The following is a 27213-nucleotide window of genomic DNA, read 5'->3' as shown; positions in this document are numbered from 1 at the left end:
CATTTTACAAATGTGAAACCTCATTCCACAAAGGAAGAGGCGAAAGCTGAAACTTTGTGAGATTTACAGGCAGTTATCTCAGGTTTCTTACTGACCTCAGAGGATACATTTCATGAAACAGTTAGTGTACGTGTGCGTGTGCGTGTGCGTGTGCGTGTGCGTGCGCGTGCGCGCGTGTGTTGTACAGCATAAAAATTGCTACGTAGTGTGGGTAGATATGTAGAATTCCCGGCCAGTATGACCTAAATTTTCAGTCATTAAAATGCGTAAAACATTTCTTGAGTAAAAGAAAACACTGTAAGTGAGGTGAAATAAAAGACATCAGTACAGGCACACAAAAAGTCCTCCAACCCTAAGTCTGCATGTATCACTCATACCTGCCACATCTTCAACCACTTAACTTACTTACACAATCATCTCACAACATCTGAGCCAACCATCGTATCCCCACCCACGCACGCACGCACGCACGCACACACATATCGCATTTATCTTTCACCACCACAACCATCTCTCTATGTCTTTGTCAGCCATCATGGATCCATGCGCATTGCTTACATACATACTCCTCTATTTCCCAACATCCATCGAACTATAACTTTATCCGCCACAATGTATCGGTATTCGTGCTAACATACATAAACCCTCCTACCATTCCCCTACATCCATCGCACTATAACTATAACTATAACAGCCTTCATGCATCCGCACTCATGCTCACATTGCATTGCATACATCCAATTACACATTTAAAATATCATAAATATTTTACAACATGTACATATTAAATATCACCAAACAGAGATTATTATAACGCAATAGATTTCATCCGTCAAAACATCACAGAAAGAAGGGCAGCCTGGAATTTTACAATGGCATCATAATGCATTAAGAAGTTCAATTGGTCAGGAGGTGAGAGTTGTGGAAAATTACGATAAACTTCAGTTACAGATCTCCATTACGAATATCTAGAGTGTGAATAAAGATCACAGCCTGCTATTAAGTGCACTTCATCCCTGCAAATTTAGAAATGCCCTTAGCTATAACATTTAAGTCTAAATACTCATTTAGACAAAGACCCAACTCTTTATAGGAATGCCTATATTCTAAGCAAATATCTCCAGATTTAAAAACAAAGCTAGATTAAGTCTTTGAAGGGCATTAAGAAGTGATACACGTAAGGAAGAGAATTTATGAATGTCAACGTCTTTATTATGAGGAACACAACGTTTCGGAGTATATACGTATTCCTTCATCAGGTGAATTAATGCTATAAGGCAGAGAGCATATATATGTACATGTAAGAACAAAAGTAAAAAGATAACAAAGGGGGAAACGTAACAAGGAAAGCCAACAGATAATTGGCGCTATTTTTTACACCGGTCTTCCGTCTGCCCGTTGTCCGTTGCCCATTACCAATCATTCATAAGTTAAGTTCTGGCTTTAATTTGTCCATCAACCATCAACGCCTATTATTTCAACCCTAAAAAGAACGAGAATCTGTACTTTACTGAGAAAGTGTAATCCAAATATAACATTTGTCACAGTTGACCCCTTTTTTAATGGCATTGTGTGTTCAAAGCTTTCGGCCATGGGAGCCGTGCCATTTTTCACTTGTCAGAGGGGAACACAAAGTACGTGATCTGGACTAACAGTTTTCTTGTTTGTGGAAGCCTCGGTGGCTTGGTAAGATCGCTGACTTTGTGTGCTGGCGATTGGGGGCCTCGCTCAAAGTGTGGGTTCAAATCCCGGACGAGATTCAACTCAAAAAATCTATAGTAAAGAATCTATACTTTACTAGGAAAGTGTTAAACCAAATATAAGATTTGTTGTCAAGAAAGCACAATAAATGTATATTCGGCTTTGTCTGGGTAATAATATCACAGACATTTACGGATATTGATGACAACTTGGAGGAGCTTCGTAACGCATCTCTTCTCAATTCAGGAATTGGTAACTAAAAATGTATCCAATGTGTTTGTGTGTTTTTTGTGCGTTTATTGTGTGTGTTTTGTGTGTGTGTGTGTGTGTGTGTGTGTTTTGTGTGTGTGTTTTGTGTGTGTGTTTTGTGTGTGTGTGTGTGTGTGTGTGTGTGTGTGTGTGTGTGTGTGTGTGTGTGTGTGTGTGTGTGTGTGTGTGTGTGTGTGTGTGTGTGTGTGTGTGTGTGTGTGTGTGTGACTGTTAGATATTGCATAAAACATTCATCTTGAGCAGGATGGTAGTTCGAGTTGGTTAAGCATGTGAACTATGATCTGCTTAAGGTAGAGAATGCCATGCATGAATGTACTTATGCGATTCCCAGGTACATGTTGCCATTTTGTCACCAGGAATATCCACAGAGGAGACTTAAATTTGGGATCGGTGAACACAATGGGCTACCTGTTGGATTGTGTGTCATCAAACCGTACAACGTTGGTTCTTGATTGTGGCGTAATACATACTCATTCATTTACTTGTATTGGATATCTTAATTGTTATTGATGAACACGTAATATATTTTTAAAGACATAAAACAGTGACATAATAACAACAGTGAGTGAGTGAGTGAGTGAGTGAGTGAGGGAGTGAGTGAGTGAGTGAGTATGGTTTTACGCCGCGGGGGACACCAGAAATGGGCTTCACACATTGTACCGACATAATAATAACAGCTTTATGTAAGCGCGGGTGGCTCTATTTGAAGGATATGAAAAGGTGTTATAAAGTTGTAAGTTTCTTCACAACAGTGTAACTATTAAATGACATTATTGGGTAATCAAAATTCAGATTATTTAGGTACGTAGTGTGTGGGGGTGGGGGGATGGGGTAGTGAGGGGGGGGGGGGGAGGTTAGGCGTTGGATTTAACTTGAACGGGTCGGTATTGGTAGATGGAATATCATATGAACTATGATTCTCCTTAGGTAGGAAATGCCACGCATCAATATATTGAAAACGTTCCCAGGTACACGGGGGCCTTTTCGTCACCAGGAATATCTACAGATCGGATTAAATGAATATCCACGATTTTCGACCTGGTAGAAGTGTGTAATCAAACCGCACAGCATTGGCCTTTGACTGGCTGTGGCGCCAAACAAACACATTCATGTACTTGAACTGAATGTTCATCTTAAATTGTTATGTACAGTCACAGAGCCGTGATCCAGAGAACAGGATGTCATTTGATAAGAATAAAGTGATAATAGGATTACCAGAAAAACGGATTATAACACCCAAGCCGATAAGCTTCACTCAGTAACACCAGAGTAAGTCAGTACAAGATTGAAAACTGTCCCATAAATAGGTATGACAGGCAAATCAGGTAGTGCTACATGTATATGTGAAAACAAAGTTATGAAAATGAAGAGCAAAACTGTTGAAAGTTACCAACAAACGTGCATAAGTGATATCTCGCTCACTGCAAAAATAATGAGTGTTTCTCTTTAGTATTAACATTCAAATACGTGATGTCTCTATCAGCGATATTGTCTACGTTCCACCGGCGAGTAAGCGTTAGCCTTACAATCTCGTAATTTAATATTTGCAAGAAATTGTATTTCTGTTTTTACGATGCATCACGTTTGCACTAGCGCTTGATAACAGTCTTGTGTTGGAGTGTTTCAGGAATTTAAATTGCCGCTCTTAATATTGTTGACTAAACTTTGATACTTTGAACAATATAAAGTTATATGAGAGGATGACTTTAGAACGGTAACATGCGTTAATGTATATCTGATATATACACTCTTCACAAAAAGAGTATGTAGTTCATTGAACCTGACCATACAAAAAATCCGGTATATAAATTGGATATATATTGTTGGAACATGTTGATATTCGATATATTCGATGCACGTGCAAGATATGGCATTCGTAACTCGTGGTAGTGGCTATGAAAAGGCAAGCATGAGCCAATAATTTGTCATTTAATTGTCAACATTTTTTAAGTTAAAAAATGCCGAGACTCAGCGATGCCGATCGGATCATCGCCATAGGACGTATCCAAAGAGGGAAATCGCAGTCTTCTGTTACACGCTACTTCAACGTCCACCACAGCACCGTTTGCCGACCAAGAGTTACCACCCCTGCACAGGATCGCTACATTCGACTTTTCCACCTTCGTCATCGCAATGCCACAGCTACGGAGACTGCAGGATGCACCCCTTTGTTTGAGGAGGATATCGGACTAGACTGTCAGGAACCATCTTCGCGAGCCTTGAATCCGACCCAGAAGACCAGTTATCTTACCTGTTGTGCAACAGATCAGTCGACAGCGACGCTTGGGTTGGTGCAATAGCTTACAGCCTTCATAATGCCAACATTAACGACTTGCCCTGGTCGTCGAGATCTCCAGATCTCAATTCAATCGAACACCTCTGGGATGAACTCGATCGGCGTGTACGTCAACGTCAGACACACCCACAACTGGCCAACGCGTTACAAGCAGAATGGCGCAGAATTCCGCAGGACAGAATTCGTCCTCTTATCCAGTCAGTGCCGAGGAGATGCAGAGCTGTGAGTTCAGCGCCCCCTTATGGCCTCATGTGACATGACAATAAACAGTTTTCAATGTCTTTGTACAACGACAACATGTGACTATCGAGCTCCAAAATTTCATATCATATTTGTATCAATTATATTAAATTAAATATATTGACTTTATTAGGTACAATAAATTTCCTAAAAATGTACCTGTGCGTTTCTTTTTTTGGAGAGTGTATATAAGAAGACATAAATAGAACAATGAGTATTATGTCCAGAGTAGTGTTTAGGCAACATCTAATAATTAAATTCAACAAATACCCCTTTAAGTCAGTAGAGGACATAACAACATGTGCAGACAAATGTTCCCATTGTCCTCTCCATGCCCCGCGTATTAACCTTGAAGTTCAAAACTACCCTGGGGAGGAGTTGAATCAACTTCATAGAATAAAAGATGTGCTTGAAAGGAATTTGATAGTTGAGGCATGCCTTATGGGTAAATGTCTAGTTGAAAAGAAAGAGAATGCAAGACATGTTAACAAGGCAGTTCACTGCATCATGTCCTGTGGGGTTTTATTTTCTGTTTGGGAAAAGAGATAAAGCAGAAAACTAAATTTGAAAAGTCTCTGGGTACACGAAAACAAAAACAAAAAGCCTTTGAATAATCTACCTCCAAAGCTTAGAGGCTAATTAAATCCTGACACATAGAGCATCATCATCAATCTTTGACAAACCTTTCAGAAATCTATTCCAAAATATGTACTCCAAGTACAAGTATCTGAAGTGACTCAAAGTTTGGTTCAGTGATTATTTTATGTAAATCATCTCTCGTTATTTTTTACAAACAGGTTATATATATATATGAAATACTTTCTTATTTTACTTAATATTCTGATTTTTCATCAATACGTGATGAGGACATTAAGTTTTACATACCACACTTTACCTTCATGGTAATAATACATAATACAAACAAATAATAACATAATAAAAAACAATGTTGTTTTACTTCTCTTAACAATCTACAGTGTATATATATCTGAACATGGGTCCGTTCGTTGAATGTCCAGCACAAGTATCGTCCTATAATTCAACACTAATTAACCCCTGCTAAATTACTGCTAGTTGTACTGCGCCAACCAGAATGTGTTTAGTACAACAAATATAAACGTACCGTCAACGATTCCAAGGGACACAAGGAGTAGCGCCACCTCCATGAAACGCCCCATTGTCACAGAGCTCAGCCTGTACCGCACAGAGCTGTGACTACGCTCTGTCTGGCAGGGTGGCTGCAGATAACCTGTTATGTATGCACCACGTGAACGCAAGCCACTGTAACAGCCAATTAAATTGTGTGAATCACGGATGACTCTTTCAACAATATATGTAGCGTGGCCTTGTACATTGTCAGCAGGTACAGGCAAAACATGTATTTACTGCCATTATAGCAAAACATAGTAGGAGTGTTTCCTGTGCGAATACTCATGTGTACTCAAATTGATCTAAATAGCTTATTGATAACTGAAAATCAAACATGAGATAATACTGTTATTGTCTATCAACATGTGCTAATCCCAACATACGAGTTCTAACTTGTGTATAACCTGTATATAACGTGTGTGTAAGTTGTGTATAACTTAGGTATAATTTGGGCATAACTTATGTTTGACATGTATAGCTTCGTATTAGAAGTGGGGCGGTGGGGTAGCCTAGTGATTAAAGCGGTCGCTCGCAACGCCGAAGACCCGGGTTCGATTCCTCACATGGGTACAATGTGTTAAGCCCATTTCCGACTTCCCGCCGTGATGTTGCTGGAATACAGCTAAAAGTGGCGTAAAACCATACTCAGCCACTCGTATAAGAAGTGACGTCATCATCTCCATATATATAATTAAGTATCTTCGCACATAACTTTCTTCGCTCATGGGTTTCGTGACTGAACGGCTATGATAGATTCGTGTTATTTGAACTAGATTCAAAAAGAAGTTTTGTAGGGAAGAGGCCACTTCATTCGAATGATTTTAACAACTCCTTTTTCATTAATCTCCCACTAGGACGTCGTCCGAAGTTGTCTAGAAATCAGTCATGCTAGTGTCTTGCTTATTTCGGAATAAGAGGGGTTTGTATCAAAAGAAGAGAGTAGATCATTCAGATTTCACCAAATTAGTTGTGTTATTACCGACCAACATGAGCTAATACACTGATGTACATTCAGTATATTTTAAATTTCAATAGCTATATACAAATACACACTCAAACTGACAGGTTGTATTTATTTACCTAGTCCATCATGGGTGAGTAATTTTAAATGTCGATAATGTCTTTCTGTATGATCACAGTGTTCTTACTGTTGAGTGGTTTATAGGCATACGATAAAATCAAGGGGTTATTCACACAGGACTAACAATCTCAAGTGTAATTTAAAATATATCACTTTCAAGTATAAATCGTATTTCAATCATTTAAACGCTACGTTTTGAAGCGAGCTGATTTCTTTTGCAGTCAATTCGTGTCCCACGCCCGGCGATGACACCAGCATTGTTTGTGTCGATAAAGGAGAGCATGTCGTAGTTCTTTTGAATTTATACCCCTTAAATGAAGCTTGATTACACAGGATCTTAAAACATTCTGATACAATTCAAAAGGTATTTTCTTTCAATCTGTTGAATGTTTGTTTGGGACACATAAGTCGCATATCTCACATGACAACAGACCTTGATGTATGTATGTATGCTGATACTTGCGTAAGATTGAAATGTCCGCACGTTTTTTTCCTTTACGTCTGTATTTCAATGGGATCAGAAACCTTCTGAATATACCGAATGCTGGTTGGCTGTATGATACTGGTGATACTGCTTGTATTCATGGGCTGGCTGTATGATACTGGCGATACTGCTTGTTTTCATGGTCTAGCTGTATGATACTGGTGATACTCTTTGTATTCATGGCCTGGCGGTATGGTTCTGGTAATACTGCTTGTGTTGATGGACTAGCTGTATCATATTGGTGTGCTTGTGTTCATGGACTCGCTGAATGGTACTCTGATATTGTTTGTGTTCATGTCATGGCTCTATGTTTAGGACAATCCCCGCAACAAGCTCATGGTCGTTATCGAGACTGGTGTCGACCCTGATGACGAGACTTGTCCGTTGAGCCAGCCAAGATCATTGCGTGTAAGCGTTGGTCCCAGCAGTCAATGCTCGTCCATGGAGGCAATGAAACTGATTCCAGGTTAGAATTGGTCCCCTGCAACCAATGCTTAAGTCACTGTAGCCAAATACCTCATGGACCCCATACTTCCTCTTAATGATATTTACCCCTTACTTTGACCATCCGCTATTTGTAGGATGGTCGGGTAGCCTTGTGGTTAAAGCGTTCGCTCGTCGAGTCGAAGACGCGGGCTCGATTCCCGACACGGGTACAATGTGTGAAGCCCATTTCTGGTATCCCCGCCGTCATGTTGCTGGAATATTGCAAGAAGCGGCGTAAAACCAAACTCGCCCTCACCCTATGCAGGCACGGAGCTGACCGACCCAGCAGAACAATTGGCCGATACCCTGGCAGGGGAGACAACTGAGGTACAGCATGACGTGAGCAAGATATCAGATGTGTTAACAATAAGATGATGAACGTTGTAATTGCTACTATGGGTTAGACTGGTTGCTGATGCTTGCTGAATTCTGCCTTTGTTTCTGTGAACAGCTAATGATGCGCTGGCAGATCCTTCCCTTTTCAGGATACCTTGCATTATACCATGTGTCTTTGTCTGTTCATAACTTGTGTATAGTGTTCACTCTCCCTTTTTTCCAAATCCTGGAAAACTTGTGATTGATGTACAAACCTAATATGTTACTGTCTACTGTCTGCTCATTATCTTCACATTTACATCTTTGCTAACAGTCCTCTTTCCTGTAATTTTATCTGAGGTCAAAGATTATGTTCATTTCCATGTTTGCTGACTGTGACTGACTCCTCCAGGAGAGTTTCCGTGACATCAGTTCCTGGAAGAGTTGCCGCGCTTCCCCAGCAAGCTGCTGCAGTGAAGTCCAAGACTCTTGCCGCCATAGCTGAGAAGTACCCTTACCTTGAAAGGTCACACAACGCAAAGGTCAGATGGTAGTGCAGTCATTGCAGCAACAGAAAGGATGCAATAAATGATACCCTTTTTTCTAATTTGCCATATGAATTGTTTCAGTTAATTAAATGATGTAACAATGCCAATGAGAGTTGCAAAATATTCCACAGACCTATTGTTTATATGTCAGAACATGAGTAAGTACCAAAAGAAATTAACTTGTTTCCACATCTTTGGTTTCATGGCTGAATGTTTGCAAAATGTGGACTGTCATCAATAATTCTTCAAACAATATCATCATTTCACATAGCCGTGTCAGCTGTATCAGCAATTTCATCACATAAAACAAGACATCAAATTCTGCACATTATATAGCAATAAATAATCACTCTTTGAACAAAATATCTTCAAATGACACTTTAGGAGTTGTAGTATCAGACGACATATTTGACTGATGGATTTGAACTTGTTTATTTTTTAACTGCATCATCCGGTACAGTACGAACCCATGTAGGAAATATTTCATGGGATTCTAATCTTCCTGATGAATTAATGTTGCTGAATAAAATTATGTTTATTTTGTTAAAATATGGATTCTGGGATAGGGATTAATATTTTCCTACGTTCAGAAGTATTTTAACATTGTATTTCAACATGCATTCAAGCAATAATGTCAAACTTAGCCTCTTCCTCTATATTGGGTTATACCTGAAATAAAAGTCACCTCCACACAGCCAAAACATTAGTACGTTAACATTATTCCAGTGCAGATTTGGAATTATTATTGATATTTGCTGCCAACTTTGGGCTGAATATCAGCTTCAGAGCAATATCCTTATCAAAAGATAAGTGATTAATCTGTTCCATAGAATAATTCTGCCATTTTGGTTTCAGATCTGTTTGAGATTGGCTCAAATCTGCAATAAGAATGACTACAGCCAGCCTTCATAGACATCTAGGCCTTCCTGCATACACAAGGTAAAGAAAGCATGAACCATGCGCTTCACATTTTTAAAAAGAGGGTTCTGTTCCCAACCGACTCCCCACTTCCCAAATATATTCCCAAGGGAAGGGAAGTAACTCTTGACATGTCTTGTTGATCAGTTGGCTTCATCGGGCTATTGTTGGCATACAGTATTACTTGACTTCAATAAAAAAAAAAATATGGAAGTATTAACATAAAATTCAGTGCGCACACTGTAGCGGATGTACGCAAAATGTGCAGACCAGTTTTATGTTTATGCTCCATTATACAGAAAACAAATTGAAATCAACTGTTTCATATACATGTAACAACAATAATAACTTCAAAGACAGCTAATTTAATCATGAACAGACACTACACACTGTAGGCACTGTCATAACATTGTTCAGCACAATAATGCAACACAAGCCCCTTCCATAATTTTTTTCAGCCAATGAGGAAAGAGAAGTCTGTGAGTGAGCGTACATGGCCTCTTTCTTTCGCTTTATGGAAACATGAATGCAAATAAAAAATCCTTGTTTGCAAAGAGGCCCATAAAGCAATTTACCATCACATTGACTCGGGCTTATGAATAACTGAAGATGACGTCATCCATTGTTCAGGATGTCACAAAAAACGATTATGTGAGGAGCTTTTGTGAGCTTTCTGATTGTAACAGAAGTGTATATTCATTGACACTTCAAGCTCCTTAAGCTAGAAGCTCATCAGTTAATTCGTAGATACAGAGTTATGACCCTTGGTATGTAGTGATAGATACATATGAATAGAGAAACATTGTTGGTCCCATTTGTAGAAACGTTATTTGCCTAAACTCTTTTCTTGTTCCTGCTCTGTGTGACATTTAACATATTCTCCTTTTCCTGGACAAGTTGATGGGTTTTTTTGTTATTTTGATACGCGTATGACATACTCAGGGTTGAAAACAATGCATCGTCAAATTGTTGCCTTGAATGGATTCAAGTTTGTTACTTGTATATTTTTGTGCCTTGAATAATACAGTAAATATATACAAATAAATAATTGTTTTGAGATTGAAACATATCTGCCAATTTTCCCTCAAGGTATCAAAAACAATTTTGTTATGAATTTAATTTCAAAACACTGCATCACTTCCAATGTCATAAGCAATAGAGAGAATTAAAATGTATTTTTCTGAGACTATGATTTTTGAACAACCTCAAACTACCAGGTAAGCAAACTTCATGTCACTTTAGAAAGAGTTTGCACTGAGAATAACTTAGAGGTAGTCTAATCAATAGTAATATGTGCATAACATTGTTGTCACTCATAATTATAATTCACTGCAACTTTCATGCTTTCGAATTATGTTTTCTTATTAAATCTTTTCCTTCATTGGTCAGATCTCTTTGTCATAGAACTGAGGCCAGGTTGTAGGTGCCTTGCATTGGACATATGGTTGCTACTCAACTTGAAATTAAGAAAACTGAGTGTTGCTCCAGTGTAGGAAAATAGATCCCAGGCAAGAGAGGCGACGAAGGGGAACGGGCGGTCTTGATTGTTGCATGCCATCGTATTCCAGTCGCATGGATCGGTGCTCGTGATGTCAACCACTGGTTGTCTGGTCCAGACGGCTTTATTTAAGGACTGCTGTTATATGGATGTACTATTGTGGAGTTTGGCGTTAAACTACAAATAAACAAACACTCTCGGCTTTACTCCCACATTAATCTGAAAAATGATCAATGTGGTGATAAACACAACTCACTCACCTCGGAGAGTTGTTTTTAGCTTTCAACCGGACATTTCTTACTGAATGGGATCAAGTGAGTTAATTGTGTTTTACACCGCTTTCTAAGTGTTTTTTTTTTTCATTAAACCATAGTGTGTCCGCTAATGTGAGAAACAATTTCAACCTGGTGCAGGTCTTAAGAGGTTTGACCACCATTGTGAAAACTAGGCGCATGGGTTTAAGAGTTCGCCGCCAAGATGGTACTGACTCCACACTTCATAGTGTAGGCGTCATGGTACTTGCCACACTGAGTAGGGTATCCATGTAAATCTGCGGCAGGTATCCCAGACAGACAGACAGACAGACAGACACGCACACGCACACGCACACGCACACGCACAAACACGCGACGCGACGTAAAACCCCATTTCACCCCACCTCAACTTGTTTGGTCAGGCCTTCTGACTTGGCTGATTGGAGCTCTCAGTAGCGCGTTGACGTGTATAGTTGCTTATATTTTCAATCACTAGTTTGCATAATCTAGACTTAGACACCATGACGAATGGCTCGGGTTTGGTGCTGACGAACAAAGAAAGATAATCATAGAACATTGGGATTCGAATCCACGTTTCTGGCGCACCAGGGACACATATATGCAGAGAGTGTTCCAGCGCCTCATATGACTGGGCCACCAGTGCCCTCTAACCCAATTATATGTTTTGTCATGTTCTTTATAAGCGATGTTGATTTATCTCATTTAACGACAGCAATTAATACATCTGTAGCCTCTAAAAACATTTAAACTCCCGTGAAGATCCGGGTTTGAAAGGGTCTTCAGCAACCCATGTGTATCGTAAGAGGCGACTAACGGGATCGGGCTGTCAGTCTTGCTGACTCAGTTGATGCATGTCATCTAACCAAATTGCGTAGATCAATGTTCATGATGTCAATGACTGGATTATCTGATCCACACTCCAGTGCGGAGTTCAACAAGAAGCAAACAGAAACAGCCATACACATAGACATGCTTCATTGTTATACACTTTGAGTGAAACTACAAACAATCAACATTGATGTGGAAACAGTCACATTCCGTGTCAAGTCCACAGCAAATGTACATCAGTGTCCAGAGGTTTAGGCCATTTCACTACTTTCGATCTTCAAACTCTTGTGTCTTGGAGAATCTAAAATATAAACAAAATGTCAAACATTTATTACCACTAGAAAATGGGATATTGATCAACAGGTAATTGAATGTATAAACTAAATTTGAATCCACATCGTTCTACAATACACGTGACCTTAGCCACCAGCATGGTTTTGGTGCTGACAAACATAGGAACATAATCAGAGTGAACATGGGCTCGAAACCCATGGTTATAGGGTTCTGGCACACAGTGGGAGACATTTGCTTAGAGAATTACAACGGCTTATTCGACTGGTCCAACCATGTCCCTCTAACCTGATTACGTAATGGCTCACTTCGTTAGAACCGTAGTTGATTCATTCCATTTGACGACAGCAGTTAATACATCTGTAGGCTCTAGAAACAAACATACCCCAAGTGTAGATCCGGGTTAGAATGGGTCTTCAGCAAGCCATGCCTGTCGTAAAACGCGACTAACGGGATCGAGTGGTCAGGCTCGCTGACTGGGTTGATGAATGCTATCGTATCCCAATTGCGAAGACGGATGCTCATTGTGACATCACTGAATTGTCTGGTCCAGACTCCCGTGCCGCGTTTAACAACAAAAAAGGAAACAAATAAACAAACATAACATAGAAATGCATCATTAGTGTACGCTTTGATTAAAACAACAAACAATCAGCATGAAAGGGGAAACGAACGCATTCCTTGAGCTACGGTTTCACATTGTCAGATCAATAGCAAATGTACATCAGTGTCCAGAGATAAAGCCATTTCACAGATTTCGATCTTCAAGCGCATGTGTCTTGGAGAAACACCTGAGGAAATAAGCATGCGAAAGGAATCATGGCAAGAGTTATTTGACTACCCATTCACTCTTCTGCTTCTCTGAACCATACTATATGACATAACCATCTTGAAGTCATCTGGAGAAGCATACATTGTCTTTATTCAACGTACAACCAGGTATCAGCATTAAAATGAGATCAATGCCACGTGCAGATATATCCTAGGGTGGTGTTTAACGTTTTCCCTGGTGTATAACAGTAGATGCCAACTTGTCCACAATTCATTTCAAACTAGTTGTGTGTTTATAAATATCACCAGTCCTCACAATCTTTCTCTAGTCTCGGACCAGCAGACAAGTGGCCGTGTCGACCCAACATAACTCCCAACCAAAGATTCGTTAACACGAATATTCCATCGTCTGGTATTATAGGGTCCCACTGTACCATACTGTAAGTGTATACTTTATATGTAACTGTTCACATTATTATGTATGATTTGATATCTGATTGCAGACACAGTTTTGAATATACGACTCAGATTATTATAATAATGTAAACGGTCGGAATGAGATCTACAAACTATTGTTATAAAGGGTGTACTATAAGTGAACTGAACCATATTACCTTTACAGCAACACCTGTACATTCTAAGGGCAAGATGGTTGTGGAGAGAAGAAAACAAGTTGAATAGAATTTATGTTTAAAAGTCAATATTATCAATATGAGTGATTATTGGAAACAGTTCAACAACAAAAGTCTTTTACGTAATTAAACTATTCACATGCTAATATAAGGGAAATAAAACACGGTTTTGTACGGCAAACTTGATACACGTTTGAAATATTTCTTTAATGTGCATAGTTAACATTTATGAATGATGAGAAAAGTGAGAGTACAAATAACAAATAAAGCAGAGAGATTAAGGGCGACAAATGTTGGAGTTAGTGTATACAACAAACGGAAGTTGACAGAATTGATATTTGAACGCACACATCCTCTTTCATCACTTCACACACATTCAGTCATGATGCCCTCTCAATGTTATTGACATGTGAACATTTAAAATGAGATGAAGACATTCTTTATATCAAATACCCTCACAATGACTGCAGTCTGGTGGTGTAGTAATTGTAAATGAAATATCCTACCTACACCGAACTTTTTAAAGTAGTTAAATAAATATTCTAATGGAGACGTTCATGTCTCAGATCTTTTTTCTGATTGTAGATTGTTTCGCAACTGCATTTCAAGCTGCACATGTAATCATATTAATATATTTTTGTAGAATAAGGAATAATACAGATGCGTCGTTTCTGAACACCAGCTGCGTTTTTTTAAAATTAAGATGCAACATACTGTTTCCGGTTCCAAATTCAATACAGGGATAAATGTTCAAATAACACAGCTCTACACTGTAAACACGGCATGTGCATACTGAAATTAAATTCTGTTCAAAATGCAAGGTATCTTCAAACTTACCTGCATCAGCACCTGTAGTTGATGGATCAGAAGTGAAACGGTAGCCTCCACTTACAATGTTGTTGGAAAACCCATATAGAGTGAATCTGCTGGCAGAGCGGACGATGTATCTGCTGTATGAACATTGTGTTCCCGCTTTGTAATCACTGCCGGGGATGTCCACCCAGTCAAATGTAACAGGGGCTATATCATTAGACAATACTTCAATATCCGTTACGTGTTGTTTAGTCAGTATGTTTATACAGTATGTATGAGGAATGAATGCACTGTTCACGAAATACATAACTGGAACTACAACAAAAAAACCATATGAATGTATATCTGTGCTGTTTCTACACAGGGTTGCCATTACAGGCCGTGTGGAAGTAAGATATAGACTCTCATTCTTGGCGAGGTATTGGCGATATACACGGTTGTCACCCAGAGAGAATGTAGATCCATTGTTCAACATAATTTCAGTGTTCCTCTGGTCACTAATAACTTGCAGCTGGTATGTCCAGTTCCTATAATTGGATACGTCACCTGTATACATAACATACTCTGTCCCATGATGTCGTACAGGTAATAGTTGCGTCGCGGCCGCGAAGTAACCGTATTGCACTGCCCCACTGAACACAGCTACAGTGTTTGTTGTGTTGATTACAGTTCCAGTCAGGTCATAGTCACTCTTCATCTCGAAGATCTCATACTCATCTAGTGTCACGTGAATCGTGTCTCCGTCGTTGTAGGTCATGTTGTCATAGGTGACGTTCCCCTCCAGCATCAGCGTGATGTCCACGTCCGTCTTGTGGTTGTGGCTAGCTATCACTAACACCACGTGGCCAATGTCTCTCAGACAGGTGGATAGTACATACCTGGAACCTAGGGCAGAGATCGGGAGGGGTGAAAAGACGTCATATCCCATTTGTCTGTGAACGCCCATGTTCTTACCAAAGACATGGATTACGTAAGCCTTGTTTTCCACACCCACCGTCACCCACAATGACATATCTACGTAAGCATCAGTGATCCCGTATGGTGTTACAGTCCTCGTGATGTTATATCCCAGCTGTGGATAAACAACCTGGAAGGATCCGCCCGTTTCCCCAGCTGCCACTGCAACAGTACCCGGCCAGTTGCTATGTTGAAAAGATGCAAGTAAGTAGCTCACACCTGGAAGAAGCATACACAGTTTGTTAGTAGGGTTTTAGATGGATAGCAACTGTACATCATAGCTTCTGACATTGTCAATCACATTGTTTTGTTCATCACTCGCTCGATAAATCACAGTGACGGTGTAACTGTAGGACATTCTGAACTTTCCCACGCTGAATGTAGTTCTGAGTTATGAGTTATGATAATCAATTTCGGTTTCAGTATATCAAAACGAGCATTTCACGTTGCGAACAAAAACAAATGTGTTATATGACTTTAATTTTATTTTATTTTATATGGAACTATTTGAACATAACAATGAATTGTTTCATGATTATTAAAGGGACCGATTATCATTATGTAATGTTTACTGTTTTAGGAATATTTGACAGAATTTTTTTCAATATTGCATTGATGTATAACTATTTCCACATGTTTATCTCGACACTCAGAGATGTGAGGTGAGGTGAAATGTGGTTTAACGTCGCATTCAATGATATTGAATTTATATAGCCACGTGCTTGCACGTGTGTGACTCCGAGCTGACCAGTCCTTATAATGCCGAGCTCCAGGAAGGGACACAACAAGTACCATCTTTTTAAGTATCGTGTGTGGGTTTGACGCGACCAGGGAATCGAGCCACCGCACTTCCGCTCATCGGGCATGGAGGCGGTCGCACCCCAGTGCACACTAGATAATACACACACAGACACATCAACCAAGAAAGTTGACAACATGACCATAAACAGCAATACGATAATCCATAAACATAGACAATGTATACAATTTTCCAAAACTCAAATAATAGATATACAGATATTATTAACCAGATTATATATTATGAGTCTTAGAATGTTATATTTTAGGATGGCGACTTTGAAATACATATTTGTTATTTCCTTACATTGTATATACTTGCATCACATCGGGTTCTCCTCCCACATCAAGCTAACACGCCATGATATACCTGAAATACTGCTCAAAGCGGCTTTAAACTCAAAGAAGTTATGTATATACTTATACGCTCAGCATAGTCTTGTCCACCTGTCCCTGAGTTGCTGGATACAGGTGTTGAGGCCGGGGATTGTGTCATGGGAGTTGTTGATCCTAAACAGAAATTATCTTGCAGCTCTAGATACTTTATTCAGAGTTGCTAATCCGACGTTTCAAATCACATCACATTCTTTTTCAGATGAAAATCTGTGTCATTTATGATTCACGCATGTGGAAAATACATAATCCCAAAAATCACATGCTTATTATGTATATACGAGTACATATGGCTTTCTTGTACTATTCTTTAGGTATCAAGACCAAGGTATACCAGCTCTTGTACAGACTCTATCAGAAATGTTCCATCTTGGAATGCTTTATACTTTTATTGGAACAGGATGTTGCAGCTGGCTAAGTCACGTGGTTTTAGAGCCACTCTTTCACCTGAAATGTCCCAAATACACACAGAACTACCTGGGACTCACACAGGGGTAGGGGTATGTAATAAGATGTCGTCCTCTTCAGTCATACAGAATGTAGAATGACAGACACCACGTGACTAGGCCTTTGGGTTACTGTGACACAGGGGAACTCAGGCGTACAGTAGAGGACATAACAACATGTACAGACAAATGTACATAACAACATGTACAGACAAATGTTCCCATTGCGCTCTCCATGCCCCGCACATTAACCTTGAAGTTCAAAACTATATTCTGGAGGAGTTGCATCAACTACTTAGAATAACAGATGGGCTTAAAAGGAATTTGATAGTGGCTGCATGCCGCATGGATAAATGTCTTGTTGAAAAGAAAGAGAATGCAAGACATGTAAGACCAGATTGTTCACTGCATCACGTCCTGTGGAGTTTTCTGTTTGGGAAAAGGATCGAGCGAAAAACTAAATTGGACATGTCTCACGGTACAGGAAAAGAAAAAAAAAGCTTTTGAATGGTCTACCTCCAAAGCTTAGAGGCTAATTAAATCCTGACACATAGAGCATCATCATCAATCTTTGACAAACTTTTCAGAAATCTATTCCAAAATATGTACTCCAGGTACGTCAGCAATGGAGGTATCTGAATTGACTCAAAGTTGGGTTCAGTTATTCATTTCAATTGGCTGTAAAATGAATTTGAAACAAAAGATACGAACAACGCTATATATTCTGTTTGGTTTACTACGTCATTAGTCTTGTTGTTCGCTATGTCCCTGTTCGTGAATCATTTGCCAGGCCCTTGAAAAAACTAATAATGAAATAATAATAATAAGAATACACCATCAATAATCAAATAAATTTGGTGCAAATAATGAGTCACTGAAAGTATGGAAACAAATGGTGAACCATAGCGATCGAAATTGAGATCAAACTTCTGGAGATGGCAAGTTAATATAACTGATTTTTGTAGGTCTGTGTATGTGTTTAGGAGATGCTGTTGGATTGTGTGGCCCGGACCCGATTATTTACAGACCACCGTCACACAGCGGGAATATTGCTGAGTGCGGCGTTAATCAACAAACAAACAAACAAACAAACAAAACATCCGTGTGTTCAAGTTTAGCATAATGTAATATAATATTAATATCTTCATGTAAATAAGTTAACCTCAGTACAAAACTCTATTTAGTTTGTTAGCTGATTTGTCGGCTTGTAAGGTGCTTGTATGATTTTTTTATGTAAATCATCTCTCGTTGTATTTGTTTTTTTACAAACTGGTTATATACCTGAAATGATTTCTCATTTCATTTAACATTCTGATTATACATCAATACGTGATGAGGACATCAAAGTATTACATACCAAACTATACCTTCATTGTAATAATACATAAAACAAAAAAATAAGAACATAATAAAAAGCAATGTTGTTTTAGTTCTCTAAACAATCTACAGCGTATATATCTAGACTTGGGTTCGTACGTTGAATGTCCAGTACAAGGATCGTCCTGTAATTAAGCACTAATTAACCCCTGCTAAATTACTGCTATTAGTACTGCAGGAGTTCATGCTTAAGCCAACCAGAATGTGTTGAGTACAACAAATTAAAACGTACCATCAACGATTCCAAGGGACACCAGGAGTAGCGCCACCTCCATGAAACGCCCCATTGTGACTACGCTCTGTCTGGCAGAGTGGTTGCAGATAACCTGTTATGTATGCACCACGTCAACGTCAACGCAAGCAACAACAAATGAAATTGTGTCATTGATTCTTTCAAAAATATACATTGTATATTGTCAGCATGAACAGGCAAAGGATGTATTTACTGCCATTATAAAAAAAACCCATAAAGTAAAGTGTGTGAATCCATTTTGGGAACTAAACAATCCCTTTATTATCTTCTGGGTGGCGAGCAAATAGAGTAATATAGTAGAGTAAGAGTTTTTCCTGTGCAAATATTCATGTGTACTCAAATTGATCTAAATGGCTTATTGACAACTTGAATCTCACGTGGAAACTTGATATGAGTTGAGAGCTCTTAACATAATGTTAATTTGCATAGATATGAAGCAGTCTCTTCCCTACAAAACTTCTTTTTTCTATATATATTCAGATTCAAAAAGTTTTGTGGGGAAGAGGCCGCCTAATTCGCAGGATTTTGATACTGCTCGTGTTCATTGCCTGGCTGTGTGACACTTGTGATACTGCTTGTGTTGATGGCCTGGCTGTGTGACACTTGTGATACTGCTTGTGTTGATGGCCTGGCTGTGTGACACTTGTGATACTGCTTGTGTTGATGGCCTGGCCGTGTGACACTTGTGATACTGCTTGTGTTGATGGCCTGGCTGTGTGACACTTGTGATACTGCTTGTGTTGATGGCCTGGCTGTGTGACACTTGTGATACTGCTTGTGTTGATGGCCTGGCTGTATGATACTGGTGATTCTGCTCGTGTTGATGGCCTGGGTGTATGATACTGGTGACACTGCTCCTGTTGATGGCCTGGGTGTATGATACTGGTGACACTGCTCCTGTTGATGGCCTGGGTGTATGATACTGGTGATACTGCTTGTGTTCACGGCCTGGCTGTATGATACTGGTGGTACTGCTTGTGTTCACGGCCTGGCTGTATGATACTGGTGGTACTGCTTGTGTTCACGGCCTGGCTGTATGATACTGGTGGTACTGCTTGTGTTCACGGCCTGGCTGTATGATACTGGTGGTACTGCTCGCGTTGATGGCCTGGCTGTATGATACTGGTGACACTGCTCCTGTTGATGGCCTGGGTGTATGATACTGGTGACACTGCTCCTGTTGATGGCCTGGGTGTATGATACTGGTGATACTGCTTGTGTTCACGGCCTGGGTGTATGATACTGGTGGTACTGCTCGCGTTGATGGCCTGGGTGTATGATACTGGTGACACTGCTCCTGTTGATAGCATGGGTGTATGATACTGGTGATACTGCTCCTGTTGATGGCCTTGCTGTATGATACTGGTGACAATGCTCCTGTTGATGGCCTGGCTGTATGATACTGGTGGTACTGCTCCTGTTGATGGCCTGGCTGTATGATACTGGTGATACTGCTCGTGTTGATGGCCTGGGTGTATGATACTGGTGACACTGCTCCTGTTGATGGCCTGGCTGTATGATACTGGTGACACTGCTCCTGTTGATGGCCTGGCTGTATGATACTGGTGGTACTGCTCGTGTTGATGGCCTGGGTGTATGATACTGGTGATACTGCTCCTGTTGATGGCCTGGGTGTATGATACTGGTGACACTGCTCCTGTTGATGGACTGGCTGTATGATACTGGCAATACTGCTTGTGTTCATTGCCTGGGTGTATGATACTGGTGATACTGCTCGTGTTGATGGCCTGGGTGTATGATACTGGTGACACTGTTCCTGTTGATGGCCTGGGTGAATGATACTGGTGGTCCTGCTCGCGTTGATGGCCTGGGTGAATGATACTGGTGGTACTGCTCGTGTTGATGGCCTGGCTGTATGATACTGGTGGTACTGCTCGTGTTGATGGCCTGGGTGTATGATACTGGTGATACTGCTCCTGTTGATGGCCTGGGTGTATGATACTGGTGACACTGCTCCTGTTGATGGACTGGCTGTATGATACTGGCAATACTGCTTGTGTTCATTGCCTGGGTGTATGATACTGGTGATACTGCTCGTGTTGATGGCCTGGGTGTATGATACTGGTGACACTGCTCCTGTTGATGGCCTGGGTGAATGATACTGGTGGTCCTGCTCGCGTTGATGGCCTGGGTGAATGATACTGGTGGTACTGCTCGTGTTGATGGCCTGGCTGTATGATACTGGTGATTCTGCTCGTGTTGATGGCCTGGGTGTATGATACTGGTGATACTGCTCGTGTTGATGGCCTGGCTGTATGATACTGGTGATACTGCTCGTGTTGATGGCCTGGGTGAATGATACTGGTGGTCCTGCTCGCGTTGATGGCCTGGGTGTATGATACTGGTGACACTTCTCCTGTTGATGGCCTGGGTGTATGATACTGGTGATACTGCTTGTGTTCACGGCCTGGCTGTATGATACTGGTGATACTGCTCGCGTTGATGGCCTGGGTGTATGATACTGGTGACACTGCTCCTGTTGATAGCATGGGTGTATGATACTGGTGGTACTGCTCGTGTTGATGGCCTGGGTGTATGATACTGGTGATACTGCTCCTGTTGATGGCCTGGGTGTATGATACTGGTGACACTGCTCCTGTTGATGGCCTGGTTGTATGATACTTGTAATATTGCTAGTGTTCATGACCTTGCTGTATGATACTTGTGAATTGAAAGTGAACTCTTAAATATATGCACATACAGCACAGACCTAAAACAACTGTTGGCAACAGCTGTGATTCACCTATGGATCTATCATTCAATCTATAAGAAAGCACTATGACGTCCGAATAACTATCAATTTGCATGGGCCATGCGCACAATGTTGTAGTATTGCCTTGAGTGCAGGAAGGTACAAGCAAAGAGTGAATAATTGTATGCTGTCGTTATAAAGAGCATGATAGTTGTGTATGCTGGATGAATACTCTGTACTTGTATGTTTCTAAATGTCAAATATCATTATATTATTGATGCCTATCTACATGTGTATTGTGCGAGCTGGACAGTGTGTTGTAATCCCAACATACGAGTAAAATCTTGGTATAACTTGTGTATAACTTGTGTATAACGTGTGTTTAAGTTGTGTATAACCTGTGTATAACGTTTGTGTAATTTGTGTAAAATGTATGTATAACCTGTGTAAACCTTCTGTATAACTTATGTATAACTTATGCATAATGTATGTGCATGTTGTGTACAACCTATATATAACTTGTGTAGAAATTGCGTATTATTTGTGTAAACGTACCATCAGGGTATGCCCCAGCATACGAACCATATACATCCTCGTTAATTCAAGATATTAAGTATCCATTCTACCATGATTAAAACCTAAGCCCATTCCCTACCATAGCTTCGTTTTTGGAAGTGATGTCACAATCATCCCCAAATCTATCACTTCCCTTCGCACATAACTTCTCCTACTCTGACGTTACTTGACTAAACAAATATTTTAGCGTTGTTTTAGAAGAGGACAAAAAAAAGTTTTGAACGGGAAGGGCACGGTAAATTTATCGTAATAGAGTGGACATATAACACACTGGATAACCGAGGATGGACCACTTCCTATTATATGACCTTCGTTTATCTACTCATAACGATACTATCGACGACATCAATGCTGTATTTGACATGGTTATAATGCATGTATAAATGTGCACGTCTGTATTGTTCCCTCATGTTGTGTATGAATGTAACACATCCGTTATAGGATGAATCTTATCACTATTTTGTCTGTCCCAGTCGACAATTACATTGAGACATAAAGGTATATATAAAACATGTTATTTGTATGTTTCCTCTACTTTGCACGAAAACATATTTTGGCATTATCAATTCTTTCCTCATATCATGAATCACGGTGATAATGTGGCATGGCTTTAAGGGAATGTCATGACATGACACGAGCTGTCCAATACATCATGTGATATATGTTTTTGTTAACTAAAATGTTATCAAATGTGGCTAAATAATAATATTCACAGGAATAATGGCAACAGCGAGGCATGATTTTGTCCACCAAATTTATCCTGCTTCGACACGAGGAAAACATGGTATCATTATCGGTATCGGAAGGGGTCTCATGATTCACACATAACATTGAATCGTTTTACCATATGCGAGGTATGAACTGATCACATACAGAATTATGGCTAAACGTGTCAAAGATGAGAACTGAAATTACTGTATATTCTTGGTATATTATATCTCAACCTCTCATTGTTTGGATTCACCTTTTACAAGGTATCTTGTATAATGGGCCCATGGACACATGGGAAAGGAATAATTCTACATTTAAAAGAATCATGAAAGATGTTGCTGAAAACATCTACCACAATTCCACCTTTGAAACCCAAAGTATTCAGCTGTTATTAATTCCAGCTCTGGCATTTTCACGAAATTCGAGAAGTAAGAAATTCGTGCTCGAGTCTAAGTACGCAACTTTCAGGGACATCATATCTGAACCTATATCGAGCGTTTATTATTGAATACGTTGAGCCAAGATCGCATTGTGGATACAGAACACTCAAATAAGGTTTTGACCGTGTTATATTCCAGCAGGTATTTCTCTTGGTCTGTATACAGTAGGTTAAGGTTCACCAAGATATTATCCACATGAAACAAGTGAGCGGTATACGGTCATTGTAACGTTTCTTGGAGGTATCGCGTCAGGTCATTTGAAGAGATTCATCAATTCCAAGTATGTGTCAGATGTAAATGTTTTTTGAAAATACGAATACCAGACATTCCTCGTGTGATAGAAGGCGCAAGGGGAATCTAGTGGTTTAAGTCCTGAGTTCGATTTCACACACGTCTACGCTATGTGAAGCCCTTTGCTGGTGTCCACTGCCGTGAACTTGTTGGAATCTTGCTTAAGGCAGTATAAACAAAACGCACTCAAGCGATAGCTTCCAAAAACCTAAAAGGCAATTATTAAAAAGCTACATAAGAAATCTCCAACACGCACCAGGCATGTATGAGACAGGGCGAGGACAGAGTGATGGCATACTGGTAAAGGCGTAGCGCAGCGTTTAGTGTAATAGAGGTTATTAGCTAAGTGTAATTCCGTATCATAAATACCACATATTAGAAAAGGAATTGTGTGAGCCCTTGACTGATTTCCAGAGATCCATTCACACATTCACATCGCCATTTTTTCCTTTAACGCCCAATGGAAATTTTGGCGGATATTAAAGAGTGGTTATACTCTGGCTATACTTTCATACATATTTGATATTAGTGATACGGAAACACACTCAGCTTATACTTTTTTTGTCATATGATGTCATTCTTTAAAAACATATGTTTCGCTGGATGAAGAAACCCTATAAAACGCGTAAGAATACAATGTTTGAGTGAACTGCCCCATTTATCATATAGTGCCAAAATATCTGCAGCTGTTTTTGTGGACAGAATCAATCAGCCCTTTCTAAACCTATTGGGAACGTTAGTGAATAGTTTATTGAGCAAGCACACAATGCAGCGATATATGGAGCTGAAAGGTAGTTCCTGCTAGGTGACGTCATTTGCATATTTATCGGATGGTGATACCAGGTTTTTCCGGATTGATAACACTGTCCATGAGGATAAACATATGTATTTGCTACAAATGCAATCTCTGGTGGCTTCAGAGTATGTATTGTTGTAATGAACGAACATATATTGATCACGGGGGTATGCCCATGTTGTGAATTTTAACATTCGAGGTTCATAATAATGACTGCAAACAACTTATCTTTGTGGACCTGTGAGCACAATGTCTGGAATGATAATGACGCGTTTATGTAACACTGTACCATGCCCACAAGACTAAGCATCTACATTTTACAGGTTTTGTATACTAGTATTTCCCCCGGTATATGAGGGTCCTGATGGGTTTTAATGCTTAACGTAAAACACCCTTCAAACATTATCGTAAACGTAAAATTCATCTCTTTTTTTATCGTAAATGCTTAACGTAAATAAATAATTTACTGCTTATCGTAAAATGATTAAAATGGTCAAAAACAGTCTGTCTTCAAGACCCAAATGCTTCGCAAAAAGAAAGCAGGCTGTGCAACTGACGCAGGGGACCAGTCTAGAATGTTTCGCGATTTGAGATTTTACCAGGTAATAAAAATATGAATTGTCAGGATGAAACGAAAGCAGAATTAATAGTCCCATGTCCCCCCATGGCCGATTTAGGAATTTTTCGAGACGATTTTATTGAAAAAGAAGAAAATTTACTACTTTATGAAAAAGTACCCTAAATTTTACTGCTTACTGCTTATGGGACCCATCCATCTGGACCCAGCTATATAACTCCACCCTTCCTTTGTGTATGAATTATGATAGATCGTGATGTTGAAGAGAAACCGATATTCAATCGATTTTCTGAGGTTAGTCGTATGGGCATGACACGATGTTACAAAAACGTATAACTTGCAGAGGATATTTCAACGGCTGTCAACCCATCCTCTCGTCTCCATTTGTGTGAAAAATCAGTTTTATGTTGACGGCATTGTTCATGTCATACTGGGGTAATCGAGACGAGACTTCGTGTTTGACACCAGGGACCCAGCAGCCAACTTACCATACGGGAGATGCAGGTAGTCATTAGCGATCTCGTTTACTACGCCAGTATTGAGTCGCAGGTAAAACATTGGGATCATGGTATTTCGTGGAAGTGAATATTGTTTTACGCCACATGGATATCCAAACAATGTCACGCCCTCCTGCCAATAATCGAGTCAAGGTCAAGCAAACCAATGACTGATAGCATTAACAACGAGTCATGTAATGAAATGTTAACCACTCGCATCTAAATATCGACGTGGCTGTTGACTTCCTTACCTTTCCCCATTCAAACTTGCACTCAAGTCTCACACGTCAAGTCGCCATCGAGAAACTACATATTTTGTGACGTCGAACCCTTACAAAACCTTGTCGACTGGTCACAGGTCACAGGTAGTGCCAAAATCCGCACTTGGCAATATTCCAGCTTTATGACGGCGGTCCGTAAATAATCGAGTCTGGATCAGACAATCCAGTGATTATTATCATGAGCATCGATCCACGCAATTGGGATTGATGGCCGTGCATCAACCAAGTCAGCGAGCCTGACCATCCGATCCTGTTAGTCGCCTTTTACGACAAGAATAGTCACCTTTTACGGCAAGCATGGGTTGCTGAAGACCTATTCTAACCCGGAATCTTCACGGGTCTCCACAGTTCGGAGTTCGAATCCTTGGACTATGGTAAACGTAAACGACCTGTGGAACTGTAGGCATTCCTCCCACATAAAGCTCAAAAATATTGCTCAAACCAGCGTCAAACCAAACCCCCCTTTTCACTATTTGTGTGAAGTTAAATTTGCCAACGGCATGTAGAATGTAAGTCTAAGAAATACAAGATGTATTCACAGTACCACTTGAAACCTTGATCTGTCCCACCCAAGAAACATATTCAATAATTCATCACCATTCTAGACTGTTGCATTCCTCTACCATTTCTAGCAGTGCATCATGGCTTCTGGCTGTGAGTTTGTCCTCTTCAGCTTCCAGCTCCTGCTTTCTGATCAGATGTATTCGAGTATCCATCTAGAGAAGATGACCGTATCCGAGATATCCTGTGCAACCATGTGTGCTGACCGAGCGGCCTGCGCATCCTTCTTCTACAGAAGAGATGAAGGGTACTGCTTCTTGTCAGACATGAAGACCACAGACCACAAGAAGCTGTCTCCGAGGCCGGGGATGAAGCTGTATAAAAAGACTCCCAGTGAGTAGCCATTGGTTGTAAAATACTTAGGGACCACCAATTTAAAAATTCGGAGGGTGGGGGAGGGAGGCTGGAATTTTGTCTGGAGATTAGATACTTTTTTCAGTTTTGTTTTAATTAAAACTATGAGGCTGCATATTCTCTTTGGAAATATACATTGCAACAATGTAATTTTTGTGGCAGATAATTTCTGAAGCCAAATTATTTTTACAAGAAATTTCAGAGACAATTTATTTAGAATCAAATCGGTTCCCAAGTTAAAAACGTCAACGGGAGATAATAACCAGTCGCATAACAGATTCCATTGGAACGAAATGGACAAATAGTGATGAAAACTATATGAATAGGTCACTGACTTTCATTGATGACGCCTGGTGTAAAAAGGGTAAGCATGTCCTACTTTACCTGAAGCACCACCTCCCACGATGTTTCATTTACAAAGTGTCAGTGTCAGTAAGGTGATGTGAAAAGTCCGTATAAAGGTATAGTGAGTGAGTGAGGTTCAACGCCGCCTTTAGCAATATTCCAGCAATATCACGGCGGGGGACACCAGAAATGGGTTTCACACATTTTACCCATGTCGGGAATCGAACCCGAGTCTTCGGTGTGACGAGCGA

The 27213-nt window shown here is 40.1% G+C and overlaps 3 protein-coding genes across 5 annotated transcripts in view; all 3 read right to left on the bottom strand.

The window, feature by feature from the left end:
- The window catches only part of LOC139459789 (uncharacterized), a 28697-nt gene extending 22982 nt beyond the window's left edge, over window positions 1-5715 (bottom strand). For all 3 annotated transcript variants that reach the window (XM_071241457.1, XM_071241458.1, XM_071241459.1), the window contains exon 1: window positions 5631-5715. In XM_071241457.1, the coding sequence (XP_071097558.1) occupies window positions 5631-5685 (55 nt within the window). In that variant the 5' untranslated portion in view covers window positions 5686-5715. The remainder of the gene's footprint in view (window positions 1-5630) is intronic.
- A 7429-nt stretch (window positions 5716-13144) lies between these two features.
- LOC139458541 (uncharacterized) lies at window positions 13145-18854 on the bottom strand. Its single transcript, XM_071239971.1, has 3 exons — window positions 18800-18854; window positions 14973-15772; window positions 13145-13171 (listed from the first exon to the last, which is right to left on the bottom strand). The coding sequence occupies exons 1-3, from the start codon at window positions 18852-18854 to the stop codon at window positions 13145-13147; spliced, it is 882 nt and encodes a 293-aa protein (XP_071096072.1).
- A 987-nt stretch (window positions 18855-19841) lies between these two features.
- Window positions 19842-21485, bottom strand: LOC139458539 (LIM domain-containing protein A-like). The gene has a single exon (XM_071239970.1). The coding sequence runs from the start codon at window positions 21483-21485 to the stop codon at window positions 19842-19844; it is 1644 nt and encodes a 547-aa protein (XP_071096071.1).
- Window positions 21486-27213: the final 5728 nt, after the last annotated feature.

This window comes from Haliotis cracherodii, unplaced genomic scaffold, assembly GCF_022045235.1.
Source record: "Haliotis cracherodii isolate W230 unplaced genomic scaffold, xgHalCrac1.p SCAF_13, whole genome shotgun sequence".
In the NCBI taxonomy this organism is placed as follows: Eukaryota; Metazoa; Mollusca; class Gastropoda; order Lepetellida; family Haliotidae; genus Haliotis; species Haliotis cracherodii.
Note: the sequence above shows the minus strand (reverse complement) of the source record. Positions and strands in the feature narration are given on the sequence as shown.